The 21,111-nt window shown below is 46.9% G+C and overlaps 1 protein-coding gene across 4 annotated transcripts in view; it reads right to left on the bottom strand.

Moving 5' to 3' along the window:
- LOC143989098 (DNA (cytosine-5)-methyltransferase 3A-like) overlaps positions 1–21,111 on the bottom strand; it is a 137,143-nt gene that overhangs the window by 55,307 nt on the left and 60,725 nt on the right. For all 4 annotated transcript variants that reach the window (XM_077489118.1, XM_077489119.1, XM_077489120.1 and 1 more), the window contains 4 exons: positions 11,297–11,409; positions 10,073–10,256; positions 7,433–7,517; positions 7,106–7,251 (listed from right to left, as the gene is read on the bottom strand). In XM_077489118.1, coding sequence (XP_077345244.1) covers positions 7,106–7,251; positions 7,433–7,517; positions 10,073–10,256; positions 11,297–11,409 — 528 coding nt within the window. The remainder of the gene's footprint in view (positions 1–7,105; positions 7,252–7,432; positions 7,518–10,072; positions 10,257–11,296; positions 11,410–21,111) is intronic.

The raw sequence follows: 21,111 nt of genomic DNA, 5'->3' as shown, positions 1-21,111 counted from the left end.
TTGTTATTTAATTTTGCCGGGCCTGGGTTTATATGGAATGGCAGGTAGGTTTGGTAGAGGGACCTGTCATTCCACATCCCCCGATCCAGTTCTGGGTTTGGGATCAGGTGAGCTTGGATCCTAATTAGCCTGGGAAGCTAAAGGCTCTGTAGGGTCTGCAGGTGATTGCTTCTCAGCCAGGGAATGAACAATCTGTGTGTTGAAGGAAGCTGCAAGCACAGCCACTGCTGGAGCTAAAACTCACCCTGCGATGTCCAGGCGAAAGACGCTGTGTTTGTAAGTGTCAGATAGGTGAGCAGAACCTGTTAGTAAGCGCCCAGCCGGGCTAGGACTTTTATTTTTGTTGTACTTAGAAAGCACGGTGTTGCTGTATATTTTGTTTGCTGGACTGTTTGTACCACGAATAAACGCCAAGATCTGCTGTATCAAATTCCAAGTCTGCTGTGAACTGTGTCCAAACACACCCTACCCCGGGAAGATCCCTTACAATTGGTGTTCGAATGCGGGCAAAGTCGGTTGCTAGGGGCAACGGTGTGGACAGACTTGGCTACAGCTGCTTATGTCTTGGGTGAAAGCTGCAACTACACTCCAAAAACAGTCCAGCAACATGGAGGAGATGCTGAAGCAGTTTATGCAAGTGAGTTTGCAACAACAGCAGGCTCAAACAGAGGCCAATAGACGACATGAACAGTCCATGGCTGAACAACAGCAGATGATCGCTGCACAACAGCAGGCTCAGATAGAGGCCAATAGACGACATGAACAGTCCATGGCTGCACAACAACAACTTATTGAGCACCTGATAGCAAATCGAGAGGCGCCTGTGGTGATGGGAGCCGCTCCAGAGATTTTTTCTGGGAGAAGGACTGTGCAGAAAGCGCTGCAAAAGATGACTGCTGAGGACGATGTTGAGGCCTATCTAACAGTATTTGAGCGCGTGGCTGAGCGAGAGAAGTTACCAGCCGCTGAGTGGGCAGAGGTAATTGCGCCCTATTTAACAGGTGAACCTCAAAAGGCCTACTATGACCTCAGTGAGCAAGAGGTTAAGGACTATACTCGGCTAAAAGAGGAGATGCTTGCCCGACTAGGAGTTACTACTGCAGTCCGTGCCCGGAGGGTACGCAACTGGAGCTACAGTCTGGACAAATCAGCGAGGTCCCAGATGTATGACCTAATCCATTTGGCAAGAAAGTGGTTGGAGCCAGACACTTCTACTCCTGCACAAATCCTAGAGAAGGTCGTGATGGATCGCTACCTCCGAGCCCTTCCTACTGACTTGCAACGCTGGGTGGGACAAGGTGATCCTAAGAATGCAAACGAACTTGTCAACCTTGTGGAGAGGTTCCAGGCGACTGAGGACTACCTCCGTGATGTTCCTGCAGCATCTTCACCTCCCCGGAGCGCCAGATCTGTGCCGTCAGCTGGTAAGAGACTTCCATCTATTGGGGGAGTGTGGAGGGGTGCTGATGGGGGGGAAAAGGGCTCAAGTGGTGTCTCAGGGACAAAAGACTGGTGATGGTCCCGGGTGGCTAAGGGGCTCTGAAAAGGACTCCTTGCCAAAGAGACCAGGCCCTATCCAGTGTTGGAGATGCCATGAGGCGGGACACGTGTCGGCCCATTGCCCTCTTACCTCTGAACCCAGGGAATGTGACGCTAGCCGGCGTCAGTCGCTATTTGCGGAACCATCTTGTGCTGCAGTTCCTGGACTAGAGACTGAACCGCAAATCTGCGATATTACAATCAATGACTTTCCTGTTAAAGCGTTAATGGACTCAGGAAGCCTTGTAACCTTGGTGCATGCTAGCCTGGTGACTGGGGACTTAGAGTCTAAAAAGCATATGAGTGTTGTGTGCATACATGGTGATACAAAAATGTACCCTATAGTGCTGGCTAAAGTCGGGACTGAACAAGGCACCGTACAATATGAAGTGGGTGTGGTTAAAAACCTCATGTATAATGTAATATTGGGGCGCGATTTTCCATTATTCTGGGCTCTCTGGGAAAAAAGAAAAATCCCCAAAAGGAGTGAGGATACCTCTAAGGGGGTTGCCTTGTCCACTGTGAATGATAAAAGTATGCAGGATGAAAATGACTGTTTTCCTTTACAGGTCCTGGCTGGGGAGGAGGAGGCTCCTCCCACTGAGCAAAATATACTAGACTTAGAGGTGTCTAGCGATAATTTTGGGACTGCACAATTACAGGACCCCACTCTCAAAAATGCGAGAGAGCAGGTTGCTGTTATGAACGGGGTACCTCAGGAACCAGATGCTGAAAAAAGATTTCCACATTTTTCGGTGACTAATGATCTTTTCTATAGAGTCAATAAGGTTAAAGATGAGATTGTGGAACAGCTTCTGGTACCTAAGCCGTACCGGCGTCAGGTGCTTGACATGGCACATAACCATGTTCTTGGGGGACACTTGGGGACTGACAAAACGCGAGAGAGGGTTCTCCAGAGGTTTTTTTGGCCGGCCATATATGATGACATTAAAAAATACTGTGAGTCGTGCCCCACATGTCAGGTTAGTGCCCCAGTGTCACATTTTCGCAGTCCTTTGGTTTCGCTCCCTATTATAGAGGTGCCTTTTGAGCGTATTGCCATGGATTTAGTGGGTCCCATTGTAAAGTCAGCTAGAGGACACCAGTATATTTTGGTAGTCCTGGATTATGCGACCCGCTATCCTGAGGCTGTACCCTTAAGAAACACTGCATCTAAAACAATTGCACGTGAGTTGTTTTATATGTTCTCTAGGACTGGGATCCCCAAAGAAATCCTAACTGACCAAGGTACGCCATTTATGTCGAAAGTAATTGAAGGAATTATGCAGACTATTTAAAATCTCACACATCCGTACCTCTGTGTACCACCCCCAGACGGACGGATTGGTGGAGAGATTTAATAAAACTTTGAAACATATGTTGAAGAAAGTGGTGGCAAAAGATGGTCGTGACTGGGATCATTTATTACCCTACCTCATGTTTGCTATTAGGGAGGTGCCCCAAGCGTCCACAGGGTTCTCACCATTCGAGTTGGTCTATGGTCATCACCCTAGGGGTCTACTAGACATTGCAAAAGAGACATGGGAGAATGAGTCCACCCCATACAAGAGTGTTATTGAGCATGTAGCACAAATGCAGGACCGTATAGCCACTGTAATGCCCCTGGTAAGGGAACACCTCCAGAGAGCTCAAGAGGCCCAAAGTAGAATTTACAACCGGTCCGCAAGAATCAGGACATTCAACCCAGGCGATAGGGTCCTTATACTAGTCCCCACTGTTGAGAGTAAATTCTTGGCGAAGTGGCAAGGTCCTTATGAAATTGTTGAAAAGATCAGTGAGGTGAACTACAAGGTGCACCAACCAGGTAGAAGGAAGCCTTTCCAAGTTTATCACATAAACTTGATCAAGCCCTGGAAAGACAGGGAATCCTTGGGGGCGACAAATACTGTTAATAATTTGTCACAACCAATCCCTCCAGTCAAGGTAGGTGATACTCTATCAGTGTCACAGAAACAGGAGGCTCAGGAATTTTTACAGAAAAACAAAAACAAGTTCTCTGACCTCCCAGGGCGTACACACCTCATCCATCATCACATTGAAACTGAGCCTAGAAGCAGAGTAAACCTTAAGCCCTATAGGATACCCGAGGCACGTAGGGAAGCCGTATCTGCCGAGGTAAAACGTATGCTTGCTCTGGGGGTAATTGAGGTGTCACAGAGTGAATGGTCCAGCCCAATTGTGCTAATCCCAAAGCCCAATGGAACTTGGAGGTTCTGTAACGATTTCAGAAAGTTGAATGAGATCTCCAAGTTCGATGCGTATCCTATGCCCAGGGTAGATGAGTTGATTGAGAAGTTGGGTAACGCCAGGTACATAACCACCCTCGATCTCACAAAGGGCTATTGGCAGATTCCACTTTCTGACGAGGCTAAAGAGAAAACTGCTTTCTCCACCCCTGATGGGCTATTCCAGTATGTAGTGATGCCGTTCGGGTTACATGGAGCGCCTGCAACTTTCCAGAGGTTGATGGACTTGATTCTGCGACCACATCGTGATTACTCAGCCGCCTACCTCGATGATGTGGTCATTTTTAGCCCTGATTGGGAAAGTCACCTCTGTAAGGTACAGGCCGTGTTGGATGCCATAAGTGATGCAGGGTTGACCATAAATGCCGAGAAGTGTGCTCTAGCCCTAGAAGAGGCCAAATATCTGGGCTACATTGTTGGAAGAGGATTGGTTAGGCCACAGCTAAATAAAATTGAGGCAATACAGAATTGGCCTAGACCCCTGACAAGGAAACAGGTTAGAGCTTTCCTGGGTATTACGGGTTATTACCGTAGATTTGTGCCGAACTTTGCCTCAGTTGCTGCTCCGCTAACTGACTTGACAAAGGGCGGAAAGACAGCAATGGTCACGTGGACCCCAGAGGCCGAGGAGGCTTTCCAAAGCCTTAAGTCTGCCTTGTGCCAACCACCTGTGTTAGTCACCCCCGATTTCAGGCGAGAATTTCTGGTCCAGACAGATGCCTCTAGCACAGGCTTAGGTGCAGTACTCTCACAAGTAGTGAATGGTGAGGAGCATCCGGTGACGTACTTGAGTAGAAAACTAACCCCGGCCGAGAAAAATTATGCCATTGTGGAGCGAGAATGTTTGGCAGTGAAGTGGGCCCTAGAATCTTTAAAGTATTACTTGCTAGGCAGGAAATTCAAGTTGGTGACAGACCATGCCCCCCTAACATGGATGAAGTTAAACAAGGAGAGAAATGCAAGAGTGACTAGATGGTTTCTCTCCCTACAAAACTTTAATTTCACTGTGGAACACAGGCCAGGGAAATTACAGGCAAATGCTGACGCATTGTCAAGGGTAAGTTGTCTGTGGGGACAAAAGGCTCAGCCCTCCGGTCTGAAAAAGAGGGGGGGGATATGTAGACATGTCACTGGAGAAGTGATCGAGGGGGTGTACATCTCACCTAGGTTGCTACACAGTGTGAGATGGTAAATCCAGGATGGATCAGTTTCTCAGCAGCGATATGCTGCTGAGTTGTTATTTAATTTTGCCGGGCCTGGGTTTATATGGAATGGCAGGTAGGTTTGGTAGAGGGACCTGTCATTCCACATCCCCCGATCCAGTTCTGGGTTTGGGATCAGGTGAGCTTGGATCCTAATTAGCCTGGGAAGCTAAAGGCTCTGTAGGGTCTGCAGGTGATTGCTTCTCAGCCAGGGAATGAACAATCTGTGTGTTGAAGGAAGCTGCAAGCACAGCCACTGCTGGAGCTAGTTTCATATTACTGGGTTTATCAGTTCATCAGTGTAGTCACACCTATTGCAAGACCGATTTCATCTTTCAACCAGCATGTGGCAGCAAAATACAACAATATATTTTAGGTACATAAAATAATTTAGGGTACAAATACACAATATCCCTATATATTGGCCTGACAGTGTTCTTTAGCATGAAACCATAAAGATACTGGGTCAATTTTATAATATACACTCACCGGCCACTTTATTAGGTACAGCTGTTCAATTTCTTGGAAACACAAATTGCTAATTTGCCAATCACATGACAGAAACTCAATGCATTTAGACATCTAGACGTGGTGAAGGCAACTTGCTGAAGTTCAAACAGGTCATCAGAATGGGGAATAAAGGGGATTTAAGTGACTTTGAACGTGGCATGGTTGTTGGTGCCACACAGGCTGGTCTGAGTATTTAAAAAACCTCTGATCTACTGGGATTTTCACGCACAACCATCATTGGGTTTACAGAGAATGGATCAAAAAAGAGAAAATATCCAGTGGGCAGCTGTTGTGTGGACGAAAATGCCCTGTTGATGTCAGAGGAGAATGGGTTTGAGATGATAGAAAGGCAACAGTAACTCAAATAACCACTCGTTACAACCAAGGTATGCAGAATACCGTCTCTGAATGCATAACACATGGAACCTCAAAGCAGATGGGCTACAGCAGCAGGAGACCACACCGGGTGCCACTCCTGTCAGCTAAGAAAACGGCGGCTACAATTCACACAGGCTCAACAAAATTGGACAATAAAAGATTATAAAAAACATTGCCTGGTCTGATGAGTCTCGATTTCTGCTGCGACGTTTAGATGGTAGGGTCAGAATTTGGTGTAAACATGAAAGCATGGATCCATCCTGCCCAGGAGATTCGCATCATGGATGTTCAGCCATCAAATCTGCTATCATGTCAATATGGACCAAAATCTCTGAGGAATGTGTCCAACACCTTGTTGAATCTATGCCACGAAGAATGAAGGCAGTTCTGAAGGCAAAAGGAGGTCCAACCCGGTACTAGCAATGTGTACCTAATAAAGTGGCAGGTGAGTGTATATGTTTACATTTACAAGTTTATAAAAGGAATTGTGTTAATATAATGTTCTATTGTTAAAGGAGAAGTACAGCCAAACCTGAGCCAGCTGTACCAGCCCCCTCCACAGCCCGGGGGGGTGGGTCAGAGCAGAAAGCCAATGACTGACACTCACCAGCTCTCTGCTCACGGAGCTCTTAGTACCGAGCGATCGGTGGTCTTTGATTGCTCCGTTCTCAGTCTTAGAGCTGGTGGGGGACAGATGCAGCACCAGACCAATGCTGTATCCACCTAGGTATGATTTAGGATAAAAAAAGAAGCCCAACATCCTTTAAAACAAAATGTTTATTTTAGAAATGATCATGTAATACAAGAGGCACCATAATTATTTTGCAAGGCAATCCATGTTTTTGAAAGAGAGAACAGCACTAGTTTCTCCATTTGTGACACGTTCTAATTGAAACTCCATTCAGTAACAAATGACCAGAGTAGGGAAGGAAAGGAAGAAGTCACTTTTCTGACTCATTTAGCTGTGTGTGTGTGTGTAATGTGACCTTTCGCTTTATAGGTCTTTTTTAGCAAAGCAGTTAAGGTTAGCCTGATCAACATTGGAAAAATCTATTTTCTAGTCTTACATGTCATACATATAAATACAAAAATATTTACTATGCACTTTAAAGAGAATGATTCCACTGCAAGAAATTACAGATAATAATTCCTTCAAATTTAGACTGAACACCCTTTTTCCGGTTGTGACTTGTGTGCGCTAACACTGACCTGTTTGCCGGTGATCTCTTGTATGTCCCCCACATAGGTGATCTCCCCAGGGTGTCGCACTGTACCCACTGTAATAGCAGCCTCATCCACCTCTGATGCAATGTAGCGCTCTACCTCAATGCCCAGGCTCTTCAATACCAACAAGCCTGCAGTGACAGAGAAAATCAGAGTAATGTACAACCGCAGCTTATATTCAAACCTTGCTAGCATATTAGTATTATGAAATATTACACTACCACGGGTACAGTAAATTTACAGGACAACAACTTAAAATCAATGGCGACGTTTTTCGCATTTATTCTGTTGGATATCTGAATATCAGTTCACCTGTTGCAATTCCATCAAAGAGAGACAGGACCCGAATTCCCTTCCTATCCTCCGCTGGGATTGGTGGATATAGAACTATAGGATCCTTGGAAACAAAAAGGACGAGATTAAGAAATGTTTTTTGTTTTATCCAGATGGATGAAGTGATACAATGACTAGTATTATACACTAGGTCCCAAGAGTACAGAGGGACCCTGGTCTTGGTTTCAACACCCGCTAGCTATATAAATGTATATTAATAACAGTGTGTGGCTGTGGTGGGCAAATTAGAGTGTAAGCTCCTCGGGTGCAGATATTAATATGAATGGCTCAGTGTTCTCTGTACAGCAATGTGGAATATGCCAGTACTAAAATAAGTCTATAATAATAGCAAGCGATTGTGGTGGGAACATTAGAATGTAAGCTCCTCTGGTGCAGATAGTTATGTGACGGTCTCAGTGTTCTCTGTACAGCACTGCAAAATATTTCAGAGCTATGTAAATGTATAATAGGAGTTAGTGGATTTGGTGGGGATATTAGAGTGTAAGCTCCTCTGGTGTGGAGAGCAGTGGCGGCCCATCCAAAGGGGGCTTAGGGGCGGCCAGTGTTTCACCAAGAAAAAAAAAAAGGGTCACTTTAAAACTTTCCAGGTGCTGGACACACGGCGGTCTATGGGAAGCTACGCAGCTTGCAATCATCTGATTGCAAACTGGGAAGCTGATTTGCCCATGTTTAGGGCGTGTTCGGGGCGCAAGCGATGTGCCCTCAAACACCCACACTTTACACTGATTTCCATCTGGTTCCTGTGTTTTTTTTTATTGGCCATGACCAGAGGTCGAATTGGCGGTGCTTTTTAGGCACTGCAGCGTCACTTCCAGTTTTCCGGATGGCTCACTGTGTTGCAGAGAGTGACTGACTGCGACCAGGACCTGGGACCCTGTGATGTGAGGCGGGGAGTGGATCACTGATGTGGAAGATGGGTGCGGAGGTGGTACTGCTGAGTCTGAGCTCAGTGTAACTGAGGTGAGTGCGGGGATCGGATGTGGCAGTCTGAGCAGAGCAAGCAGCTGGAGGAAGCAGCCAACATTGTGCACTGATAGACCTGCATCATCCTGTGTGATAACCCTGCCCCCCCCTGCACCAACAGCCCTTCTCTGCCCTCACACACAACTGAGTACAGGGAAGGCTGACAGGCTTTAATGGTCGCTTTACTGGATGTCTCCTGGTGCTGTGAGCTGAGCTCAGGAATTGGAGTCTCTCTCCATCTTACAATGTTCTGTGAGGCTGAGCTGTATACTCTGTCCTGTGAGGCTGCGCTGTATACTCTCTCCTGTGAGGCTGCGCTGTATACTCTGTTCTGTGAGGCTGAGCTGTATACTCTGTCCTGTGAGGCTGTGCTGTATACTTTGTCTTGTGAGGCTGAGCTGTATACTCTGTCCTGTGAGGCTGTGCTGTATACTTTGTCTTGTGAGGCTGAGCTGTACACTCTGCCCTGTGAGGCTGAGCTGTACACTCTGCCCTGTGAGGCTGCGCTGTACACTCTGCCCCGTGAGGCTGCGCTGTACACTCTGCCCCGTGAGGCTGCGCTGTACACTCTGCCCCGTGAGGCTGAGCTGTACACTCTGTCCCGTGAGGCTGAGCTGTACACTCTGCCCCGTGAGGCTGAGCTGTACACTCTGTCCCGTGAGGCTGAGCTGTACACTCTGTCCCGTGAGGCTGAGCTGTACACTCTGCCCCGTGAGGCTGAGCTGTACACTCTGCCCCGTGAGGCTGAGCTGTACACTCTGCCCCGTGAGGCTGAGCTGTACACTCTGCCCCGTGAGGCTGAGCTGTACACTCTGCCCCGTGAGGCTGAGCTGTACACTCTGCCCCGTGAGGCTGAGCTGTACACTCTGCCCCGTGAGGCTGAGCTGTACACTCTGCCCCGTGAGGCTGAGCTGTACACTCTGCCCCGTGAGGCTGAGCTGTACACTCTGCCCCGTGAGGCTGAGCTGTACACTCTGCCCCGTGAAGCTGAGCTGTACACTCTGCCCCGTGAAGCTGAGCTGTACACTCTGCCCCGTGAAGCTGAGCTGTACACTCTGCCCCGTGAAGCTGAGCTGTACACTCTGCCCCGTGAGGCTGAGCTGTACACTCTGCCCCGTGAAGCTGAGCTGTACACTCTGCCCCGTGAGGCTGAGCTGTACACTCTGTCCTGTGAGGCTGAGCTGTACACTCTGTCCTGTGAGGCTGAGCTGTACACTCTGCCCTGTGAGGCTGCACTGTATACTCCTGACACTATGGGTGGAATACAGGAGACAATGTGGGTGGATTCTTTAAGGGGTGGGGCTTATTAGAAGTGGGAAGGGTCAAAAAGGAAGGATGGCGTCTGGCACCCCACTCATATCCTAAAACTTCACCAGCTGCCACTGGTGGAGAGACTGATGTGACTTGTGCAGTGTTCTCTGTACAACATTGCAATATATATACGTCTGAGCCATATATTATAATGATAAGATTAATGTTTGACAGTGGTGGGACCATAGAGTGTAAGCATTACTGGTTTAGTGCTGGGATATAGTATGGAAAATAAATCTGCATGTACCCCAGACAACTTTGTTAGGCTGGTGGAGAAATGGTTAGCTTAGGACAATGTTGGAAAATGCTAAGCATATCACTTACATATTTTGGATCATTCTTGTTGGTCAGTAGAGTCTGGAGGCGAGAGGGCCAGTCATGGCGTCTTTGCAGTAGACCACTCACCAATGTCTCTCGGCACATATAGCACTTCCAGGGATCTGTTTCTCTGGCTGCCTGAGCAGACCCCTTTCCCTCCAACAAATCCACACACCCTAAACAGAAACTCCTGGAAAAGGGGAAAGCAGACACTGTCTGAAATACGCAGTTCTATTTAAGATAACATAAAAGCTAACTGTAATGTACATTAGATAATGTGTTATAAGTCTTGGTCGGTATTGTGGTCTTCAGTCTGGAAAAAAATCCAAACTTTGGTTACTGTAATGAGGAAACTGTAGACACACAGTGGTTTATTTATGTAGCACTGACCCTCGAAGGAGCTGTTGGTTTTTATGGGGCTTACCGTTACCTCACCTGCTCGCTTCTCCATCTCAGGGGTCCTGTTGCAAAGTAAACCTAAAGAATGTTAGCAATGACACTTAGTCCCTTTTCTAAGATTTATTTGCAATAGGCAAAAAGTTTGCAATAGAGGGATAGAGGGTTAAGGGGTGTTCAGGTACCTGATAATTGTGGGTTAGAGGTATTTTCTTGACAAACAGCTTCCACAGACTGGATCTAGCAATCTCGAGGCACAGGAACAGGCAGCATACACCCCAGGCCAGGAGGGCCATGAGGTCGGGATAACGAACCCCGGAAAATAACCCCTCAAAATGAAATGGCATCAGTACCTTAAATACCCCCACCCAGAATGCACAGCAGGTGAACCACTCCCACTCGGCGATTTCCGAGTAAAAGGGGTATTCAATGCATCCAGCCTTACTTCAGCTTGTTCAATTAAGCTTTGACAAAAAATAACCTAATAGCTGATTGGTTTCTATGCAGAGCTGCGCCAGATTTTGCATTCTCCAGTTTTAGTAAATCAATACCTTAGAGTGCTATTTCTCCATAAACATCATGTAGGAAGCTCTAGATACAGCAATTATCTAAGCATAAGGTTCCAGGCAACGAGCGTCATATATAACCCTTCTCAATGGGCACAGGAGATCCATCAAGATAGTGCATAGACACAATGGACAGGTAATCAATAATTAAACTGTTCGGTATTCCAATATCACTTGTGACAAGAGCTGAAAGTTAAGACCTGTGTGAAAAGTCCCTTTCCTATCATTATTATTATGAAATGTCCTGCAAGATTCTGAATGTCCTTACCGCCAACAGTAGTGATTACTGCACACAAGGATCTCTTTTCCGGAGCAGCAGATGCTACAGTAACACTGCCGACCTTCATCGTCCATCTGATAACCCCAACTCAAGAACCACTCCTATGGTGGAGAGGGAGAGATTACAGAAAATTGTTATCAAATACCGCAATTTTCCTTTCCTGGCCTGTCCTCACATCAGCATACAATAGGTTAACGCCTCATCTGGCGCCCACATGACCACCTTTTCCTAGCTGAATTAAAGATAGCCCTTTCCGCACTAAAGTGTTCGATAACCTAGCCTGTGACAGGTCACTTGGGAGGGAGTCCTGTGCTGACCTGAGGATAGGCCAAAGGGAAATTACAATAAGGATTTGATAAAGATTTTCCGTATTCCTGGCCATACCTCACGTCAGCACACAATGGGATTTAATTAGCTGAATAAATAGGTGGGAGAGAACACATGAAAAGACACACTGACAATCGCAGAAAAGCTGCCAAAAACAAAAATAATATATGTCTCGTCCCAAACATTGCAGAACTTGCCGACTGTACGCCTAGCTTGTAAAGTTGAATGAAGAGCTAGCCATCTCTCATATACTCTTCACTGACATCCTGGCATAACTGACCCAAAGGCTGCCACTCCTCCGTTCAAAGGAGCTTGCCCCTGTTCCTGAGCAGCAAGGCCCACTTCCTCCATGCCAATCTAATCACCCTGGTGAACCAATAGAATATGACTGAAGAACCTGACAGCGAAATGAAAAGGATTGTCCACTTTCCTCGTGTCTTTGATCTTTGCATGTACACTGTTAGCAACTTGTGTAAGGACCTGAAGTCTTCCTGCTGTATACTCAGTAACTATGTGAATGCTTGGAGGGACTCCCCCTAGGTTTTCCTGGAAACTGGATCCCACTTTGAGATGGACTAGTATCACAAAAAAAAAAACACAAAAAGGATCTTTGCAGGAAAGTGCTGCAACCTCCAACATCCTTCTGTCTGAAGCAACTGCTGTCAGAGGAACTAGTTTTACCACTAGGGACCGCAATGGAATTTACATTACTGGAGCAAAGGATGCCTGTATGAGTGCTTTCAGAACCAAACCTAGGTCCTATGCATGGAACAAGAATTTCCTTGGTAGTTGTATATGGATTACGGCCTACATGAAGCATTTATTCAATGGAGTTGTATGCCAGACCAACCTCAAGCGCTGATTGTAAAAATGCCTAGAGCTGGGGATACAGGAGAGAAAACTTTGCTGAATAAACAGAACAAACTTCCTTCATATCCTCATATGTAGCGTTCATGGTCTTGTAGTCTTTGCCAAGGTCTGAATCACCTCAGATGAGGCTCCCCGCACCCAGGGCTGCTGTTAGAAATCACGGTGGCTCCCTACAACCTACCTGACAGAGCCCCCGGGAAATCAAATTCGCTAAAATGCCATGGTCACAATGGTATGCTTTGCAGCCATTGCAGAAATAAGAGCCTTGCTACTGCTGTCTCATGACACCTGTTGTTTTTATTTTTTTTTATTTTACATTTTTACATTGTGAGACCGCATTGCAGCTGTAAGCCAAGTATTTGGCTTCAAGGTGCAGAGCAGCCTCATTGAACTCAATGAGAAGTTTGACAGGTGGTGCTGCCTGTCAAATTCTGCCGCCTGCAGTACAAATGCCTCAGCTCTGAAGTAAAGCATTGCAGCCATGGCATGTATACAGCCCGGTATGACAGCTGGCTTATGTCGAAGGGGCTTGATCAAAAAAGGGCTGCTGACCATCTTCCTGACCGGAGTGTTCTGGTGGGGCGTCCCCTTGTCAGAACACAATAGAATAGCAGGGGAGATCACTGTACTAACATTAGATTGTTAATACAGATGCTCTGACCTGAGGTGTCAGGGTTTTTTTTTTCATTCAGCCTGTGGGGTTTAGCAAAAGTAAACTAGCAGTGTATATGAGGCATTAGGCCACATTCACGTTGGAGGTTACCTGCATGTGTGACAAGTGCACAACTAATGGGAAATTTTTGTAGTGCATTTTGGAAATGAGCTGCACATGCGCATAGAACTTGTGGTGCACAATAATTGTTAATGTCACCCCAAATGCAATGAGAAGACATGCGTTTTGTCATGTGGCAACGCTGCATGCCTTAAAAGTTTACGAAGCCTCTATGGTGTGTTTGTCACATATATCTCAGCCCATTCAAATGAATGAGTGAAAAACAAGAAAAAAAAATGTAAGCAGGAATGTTTGTTACTGCTATATGAAGTATAAAGGGGCCTTAGGGATGGTACCGTATATACTCGAGTATAAGCCGAGATTTTCAGCCTCTTTTTTGAGGCTGAAAGTGCCCCCCTCGGCTTATACTCGAGTCATCGCTGTCTGCCCGATCGATCAGCGTGTCGAGCAGACAGACAGCGGCCATTCTATTCAAAAGCCGCGCCTCCGGCTCCGCCTTCGCCTGTGATAGGCGGAACACTGAATTTCCCAGCAGCCTGTGTTCCGCCTATCACGGACATCGTATCATCCTCGTACTACGGACGAGGATGATACGACGTCTGTGATAGGCGGAACACAGGCTGCTGGGAAATTCAGTGTTCCGCCTATCACAGGCGAAGGCGGCGGCGCAGCTTTTGAACTTTACAATGGCCGCCGACGAAGAGGGCACGGGACGGAGGCAAGGGAAGGCACGGCACGGGACGGGACGGGACGGCGGCGGCAAGGCACGGCACGACACGGGACGGATGCAAGGAGGCAAGTCACGGCACGGGACGGAGGCAAGGAGGCAAGGCACGGGACGGAGGCTCGGGACAAAGGTAGGCTGGACACACACACACACACACACACACACACACACACACACACACACACACACACACACACACACACACACACACACACGGATGGAGACACACACAGGGATGGATGGATGGATGGATGGAGACACACACACACACAGGGATGGATGGATGGATGGATGGAGACACACACACACAGGGATGGATGGATGGATGGATGGAGACACACACACACAGGGATGGATGGATGGATGGACACACACACACACAGGGATGGATGGACGGACACACAGGGATGGACGGACACACAGGGATGGACGGACACACAGGGATGGACGGACACACAGGGATGGACGGACACACACACAGGGATGGACAGGCATGTCTCACCCTCGGCTTATACACGAGTCAATAAGTTTGCCAGTTTTTTTGGGGGTAAATTGGGGGCCTCGGCTTATATTCGGGTCGGCCTATACTCGAGTATATACGGTATATAGAAATGGCTGGGCAGAGATGCCTGGCAGCTGGAGAGAGAGATGTGTCCACTGGCTTCTTGCTCAGCACTGCATTGACAGCTATCTGCAGTTCTAGGCTGGCTTCATATTCACCCTCTCTCCAAAATCCTAAAGTTTTGTGACTTTGTTCCAGCAGCAACCCCCCCTCCCCCACTCACCCCCAGCTGGAGGGGGATCAGAGGTCAGCACTCAGGGAGGTGGTGAAGCAAGCTTCCTGCTCATGCTGACCAGAGATAACATTGAAGAGGGGGAGTTTCAGGACCCGGCAGAGACACAGGCAGACTGAGACTGCAGCTGTCTTCTGCTCCAGATCGGGGCACTTTACCAATTGCCAGTATGTAAAACTGAGCTGCCGGAGGGAGAAAGCTGGCAGCGCTGCAAGGAGATCCACAAATGTCAGAAAGCAGATCAGCTAGCTCTCCTGCTCTGCAGGTTCCCGGGCCCCTCTTCTGAAGTGACAGAGCTTAAGCCCCCTACAGGAAGACTGGCTGTACTGCCCTATCAGCAGCCCTGCCCGCACCTCTAGTCCAGTAGATTCAATAGCCAGGCTATTAAAGAAGAAGTAAACCCTTGTGGGTTTTACTTCCTCTTTTGCTCCCTGCAAAGCCTGTAAATTAAAAGCATAATGGGCTAGTATGCATTATGTGACACTTACCTGCAAAAGAATCAATCGCTGTCCCCTGTGCAGGCTGCGTCCATCTCCGCCTCTCTTCCTCCCTGGCTCTGTGACTGGCAAGAGCCGTGTGATGTCACTTCCACACATGCAGTAACGGCACACGCTGGGAAAGAAATGGTATGGAGGTCTGTTTCCTCACAGTGCATGCTCCAATTACATCATCGGCGCACTACAAGTGAAATATCTCCCAAACGGCGCACATTTAGGAGATATTTCCTTATTTTTAGGCTTATCTATAGTTAAAAGTCCGGAGGGAGGGTTTACAACCACTTTAAGCCCTTGTACACACGGTTAGAGATTCCGACAACCAAATCCTGTGGATTTTGTCAGACGGATCTTCTCCGAAACTGTTGCATACACACGGTCGGACAAAGTTGTCGGAAAATCTGATCGTTTGGAGCGTGATGACGTAATTTCGTTACGATGGGACTACGTTCAGGCTAGTAGCCAATAGCTTTGATGTAGGAATCTGATCTGAACATGCGTGGCACTTTGTCCGATCGGAATTCTCTACACATGATCGGAGTATGTCTGATCGGAGCATTTTGTCGGAAAATATTTCCGGCAAGTTGGAAAATTTGGTCCGACGGATATTCCGACGGAAACAGTCCAATGCAGACCACACAGTCGGAATATAAGACAAAACGCTCCGATCGGACACGTTCCGTCGGAATCTCCGATCGTGTGTACAAGGGCTAACAGTCTCACTGTATTGGGGTGCTGCTGGCATATGTTGGCATAAAAGATCTTGTTTGACCGGAAAAGGGATTGGTGGTGCTCAATGACAACCAAGGCCTCTTCAGCAGGTGGAAAGCATCTGTATGGCAAACACATGTTCTGTCCAAATCTTCATAATCAAGGACACTGGAGGAAGACATACACCAATGGAAAAAAACGATGGCGCTGAATATACCTTCTATCACTTCACCTTTGTACATTGCTACAAAAGTGGAAGCTGTGTGTTCAGAGGGCTCTCTATGAGAACTACTTCTGGAATGTACAATAGAGCCAATACTAGTTGAGATATTATTGTTGGAAAATAATTTGCCTCACTGATCCGTTAGTGGATCCTGCTTTCCTGGTAAGTAGACTGCCTTTAACTGCCTGTAAGTGGCTTTTCGTCCAGGGAAAACATTATGTTAAAAAAAGTAACAGGAAAAGACAGACAGTTGGTGTCCCCTTGGTGGGCAATGTAAGCTACTGCTGTCTTGTTGTCAATCATCAACTTTACTCGGGCCCCTTGGAGAAAGATCCTGAAATGCTTGCAATGCTATAAAAAAAAAAACTTAAATTTAACCACTTCCCACCCGGCCAATGTACATATACGGCCGGGTGGAAGCTCTCTACTTCTAAGAGAACGTTCAGGAACGTCCTTCAGAAGAAAGGGGGTCACGCGCGCGCGTGCCCGCGCAGCGGCGCGATCCCGATGTGCTCGTGTCACCCGGACACGGCGCATCTCGGATCGGCAGGAGGGCTCTGTGATTGGCCCTCCTGATCACATTACGGCCGTGTCCAATCACGGCCGTCATGTGATGTAAACAAAAAGCCGGTTGCTAGGCAATCGGTTCTCCTCTCCTCACACGGAAGTCGTCGCTGAGGAGAGGAGAGCAGAACGCTGCAGCCGGCTGATGATCAGTGAGTATGAGCTGTTTTTACAGCTTTTTACTAACTGATCACCAGTCTAGTATAAACCTACAGGGTAAACACACATGTCACCACAATACACATGTCACCACACATGTCCCCAAAACACACATGTCCCCAAATAATAAAAAGACATGTCCCCAAATTAAAAAACACATATCCCCCACATATGTCCCACTAAAATCACATGTTCCAATGATTATCTGCACACATATGTATGTGATCACCTGCACACATCTGTACATGATCATTTGCGTACATATGTCCGTGATCACACAAACCAATTATTATACACTTAACGGAATTTTTTTTACCAAAAACATGTAGCAGAATACATTTTGGCTTAAATTTATGACAAAATTAGATTTTATTGGATTTCTTTTAAAATAGAAAAAAGAAAATATTGTTTTTTTTCCAAATTTCCGCTTTTTTTGCTCTTATATCGCAAAAAATAAAAAACGGAGTCATGAATAAATACCACCAAATAAAGCTCTATTTGTGCAAACAAAATTATAAAAATTTCATTTGGGTACACTGTAGCATGACCGCGCAATTGTCATTGAAAGTGCGAGAGCGATGAAAGCTGAAAATTGGGCTGGGAAGGAAGGGGGCCAAAGTGCCCTGAATTGAAGTGGTTAAGTCAGTCAGAGCTTCTGCATTTCACTAGGATCCAATGGCCTTGCACTTGTCTCTTCAGACTGGAGGCAGACTGGCATCCGACGTCAGAATTATTCCATCTCCTAGGCTGAGAGGCAAAAAAAGGCACACTGGTGTCCAAAATTCCAGTTCTTGCTCATTTGTGCAGACAAAAAGGGGTTAACTGCTTCTCCTGTTTGTTCACTAGTCAACTGAACTTGGAAAAGGATTTCCAGGACAAGTTTGTGAGGCTTTGCCAGCTCCTGGCTTACACCTGCGACAATCAAAACATTATCCAAGTAATGGCAGTGGACAAATTACTGCCACTACTGCCTTCAAAATGTTTCTTGGTGCCGTGTGTGGTGGCGATTTTGAAATATAATATTTATAGCAAGGAGCTTAAAGGAAACCATTCTGAATGTAGGACTTAATTTCAGGTTTATGGGTGTATGTGAGCAGAGGTTTTAATACAGAAGTTTTACTCATGGGAACCATTAAAGGTCCCCAGGTGTTCATTGTATTCCCCTTTTGTTTTCCCAATCATCTGTGCAGACAGTGAGGCTCCATCTCACCAGGGGACATTAACATGCTAATGTCGGAACTGTTTGGGGTTTAACGATAAAAGAATGTGGCAAATTGTTAGACAAGCTGGCTCCGGACGTTCAGGCCTGACCTAGGGACGTATCTGGGAGCTTGAGAATTAACCAATCAGAGTGTGAGCCATCCTGAACCAATCAGCAGGTAGACTTGAGAATCTGCCAACCAGAGGTTGATGCAAACTCAGAGCCAATGGGTGCGTTCCATCTTCGGATTGGCCGAGAATGCATATAAAATAGGGCAAGAGTTAGCTGAGGGGGCTCTTGAGTTCTAGACCATGGGGAACGACCGGAAATCCGTGTAACATATCTCTCTCTCTCTCTCTCTCTCTCTCTTTCTTTCTTTCTTTCTTTCTTTCGTATGTCTCTTTTCTATATCAAATTATTTCTTTCTTAGGACTTATCTTGAAAGATTGATATATATATTGAAAGTGTATGTCTGTTGTAACCATATGACCTAAATCATCTTGGCAGCCTAAGCAACACTGTACTTGTAACATCACTTGAGTTATATGATAAGTTCTAATTATTCTAAAGTTTCTTTTCTGTATAAATAAAGGTAATTGTTTATCTTTTCGCACTGTTATCGTTCATTTTTATTCTTATGTAGACAAAGGTTTAATCACTTATTTCTTGTATCGTTAATCATTTAAGTGAGATCTAAAAATTGCCATAACATGTGCCAAATTAAAAAAATGGAAAACACCTAAACTGGAAGTGACAGCCAGTCACTGCAAATTCCAGATGTCTCTGGTGTTACACACTGATTGGTATATGGAAGTATACGTCTAGCAGGTCGATCGACTAACTAGCAGCCTGCTATGGATTGGATTCCATGTCCACAGGAAATTTGAGCCCGATTCATTGTGATCTGGTTAAATTTCAGCCTGGTCTATTAGATGTGGCCCCCTAAACCCTTCTGAAGATCGACAGATTTGAGCAAAAAGACAGCTGCTTCCTCTTGTTAGACCGTGACCACATTCTGGACATTTCTTCTGTTACTCGCTTCGTCCAATGCTTTGCCAAAAAACAACCTCCTATTATGGAGAATGTTACAAAGGGCTTGTGTGAAAGCTTCGTGCACCCTCCAGTGGAGCAACCACAAAGCTCTCATGGCTGTGACTGAATGTGCCCGTCGCTAGTCCACAGGTAAAAACCTGCCACAGTATACATTTTTTGCAAGCCTGCAGACCAGTTCACCACAATTTCTGAGTTGAACAGGTTTTTTTTTTTTTTTGCATGCACACTTTTGAGGTGTTTAGGTGCTTTTTCAATGCATTTGATATGTTATAGATACATTCCATAGAGAAAAAAATGCATGTTCTCCTTTAGTTGACTGTACTGGAACACACAGAACCAGTGTGATGTGTAGGCCATTGGAATCCATGGTAAACACTATTCATGCATTTTTGACTCTAATAAAAATGCATTGGTCTGTATACAGTGTGAACCAGCCTTATGTACATTTTTTCAACCTGTGGGATTCCTAAAAGGTATTAAAAGGAAAATACAATTGCGCACCCGATGCTGGCAGGCTCCATCCACTCCTAGAATTGCATTGCTTAAACATGCATTAGCCAGCTTCATTGGATAAAGCTTGGAGACTTTTACCGTAAATTTGCCTTCTTATCACATCTCTCCCATTCTTCATAAATGAGCTTTTAACTCCATTATTTTGGGAAAAGAAGTTGTTCCTTTTTCACATTTGGAAATATTTACGTGCGTCTGCGATGGTTGGGCCTGCATCTTGCCTGTTCCTTATCCATTGGCGTTTGAGGCAATCAATGCCAATTAATGGCCAATGTTTGCTACAGGTCTGGGCAAGGCATTTTCTATTGCACTGATGTAAACGTATGTGAGCTGCTTGAGAGGCATGAAAGCCACCCCATGTGGGAATGTGGGGAATCCATATTGTTCTGGTCAGGGGATGACCAGTGGCGGGTCTTAGAGTTTCTGGAGTGTTTGCGTTTAGGGCTTCTGCTCCTAAAATCATGCAAAACACCATACTGCATTCCTTGAGCACTCTTTTGAAGATATGTCTCACGCCGCCCCCTCGTACCTTCACTAATCTTCTGTGCCACTGACAGGTATGGGGAGCTCATATGTGAGCTCACAAATATGGAAAAAACTCAATATCGCAGCCATACTAAATAATGGCGGATCAGCACTGTGCGGGGGGGACCAGGAGGCTCCACGTGCGCAGCATTCCCGGCCGCCAGATCACTTTAGCCGCTCAGGGGCACAGAGGCCACACCAGCAGAGGAGAGGAGGTACGGTCCACACACCTGCCAGCAAGCACCAGCCCCAGGGAATCAGGCGGGGAGACATCAGGACGACTCAGCGCAGAGGATAGAGCGCAGGGATGGGGGAGCCCAGCACAGCACAGGGCTCTGCCCCCCGGACTCGTGGCAGATGCCAGGAATGGGTGGCCGTGGCTGCAGGAGGGAGCTCGAGCAGCCAGGCAGCCCAGCGGGGAACAACCATGCTTTGGGGGGCTTCCCAGGTAACTGAAGCGGCCAGCAGCCCTGCAAGATCCAGAGGAAGGTACGTGAAGAGCGAGGTGATGGTGGTGAGCGGGGGTGGAGAGAGGAAACCAGTAGCCCAGACCAGGCGGCCAATGAACAAATCTGGCGGGACAATGCAGAGAACAGGAAGAGAAAAGCACCGCAGATCCCCGGCAGCCAGAGCAGGACCCTCTGGGGTGCATCCAGCGGTCGTTCAACAGGAGGAGACCAGCGACAGATCGGAGAGAGAACTGTCCGGGTCAGAGAGGGACGAGGACCAGGGACATTCATCAGTGGTGGATGCCGGTGTGGCAGCTGATGGGCCCAGTCCTGGGCACCCCGGTGAGTGCATTTCCACTTTATCTGTTTCCTCTTTATTAGAACAGTTTTTGGAGCAGGGCAAGAAAGGTGGGTCCCCCCGGGAGGCTAGTTCTTCGATGGTAAGCGGAGTCAGGCCCCACAC

Source organism: Lithobates pipiens, unplaced genomic scaffold, assembly GCF_037356315.1.
Source record: "Lithobates pipiens isolate NorthernLeopardFrog02 unplaced genomic scaffold, aLitPip1_a1.2 Scaffold_18, whole genome shotgun sequence".
Lineage (NCBI taxonomy): Eukaryota > Metazoa > Chordata > Amphibia > Anura > Ranidae > Lithobates > Lithobates pipiens.
Note: the sequence above shows the minus strand (reverse complement) of the source record. Positions and strands in the feature narration are given on the sequence as shown.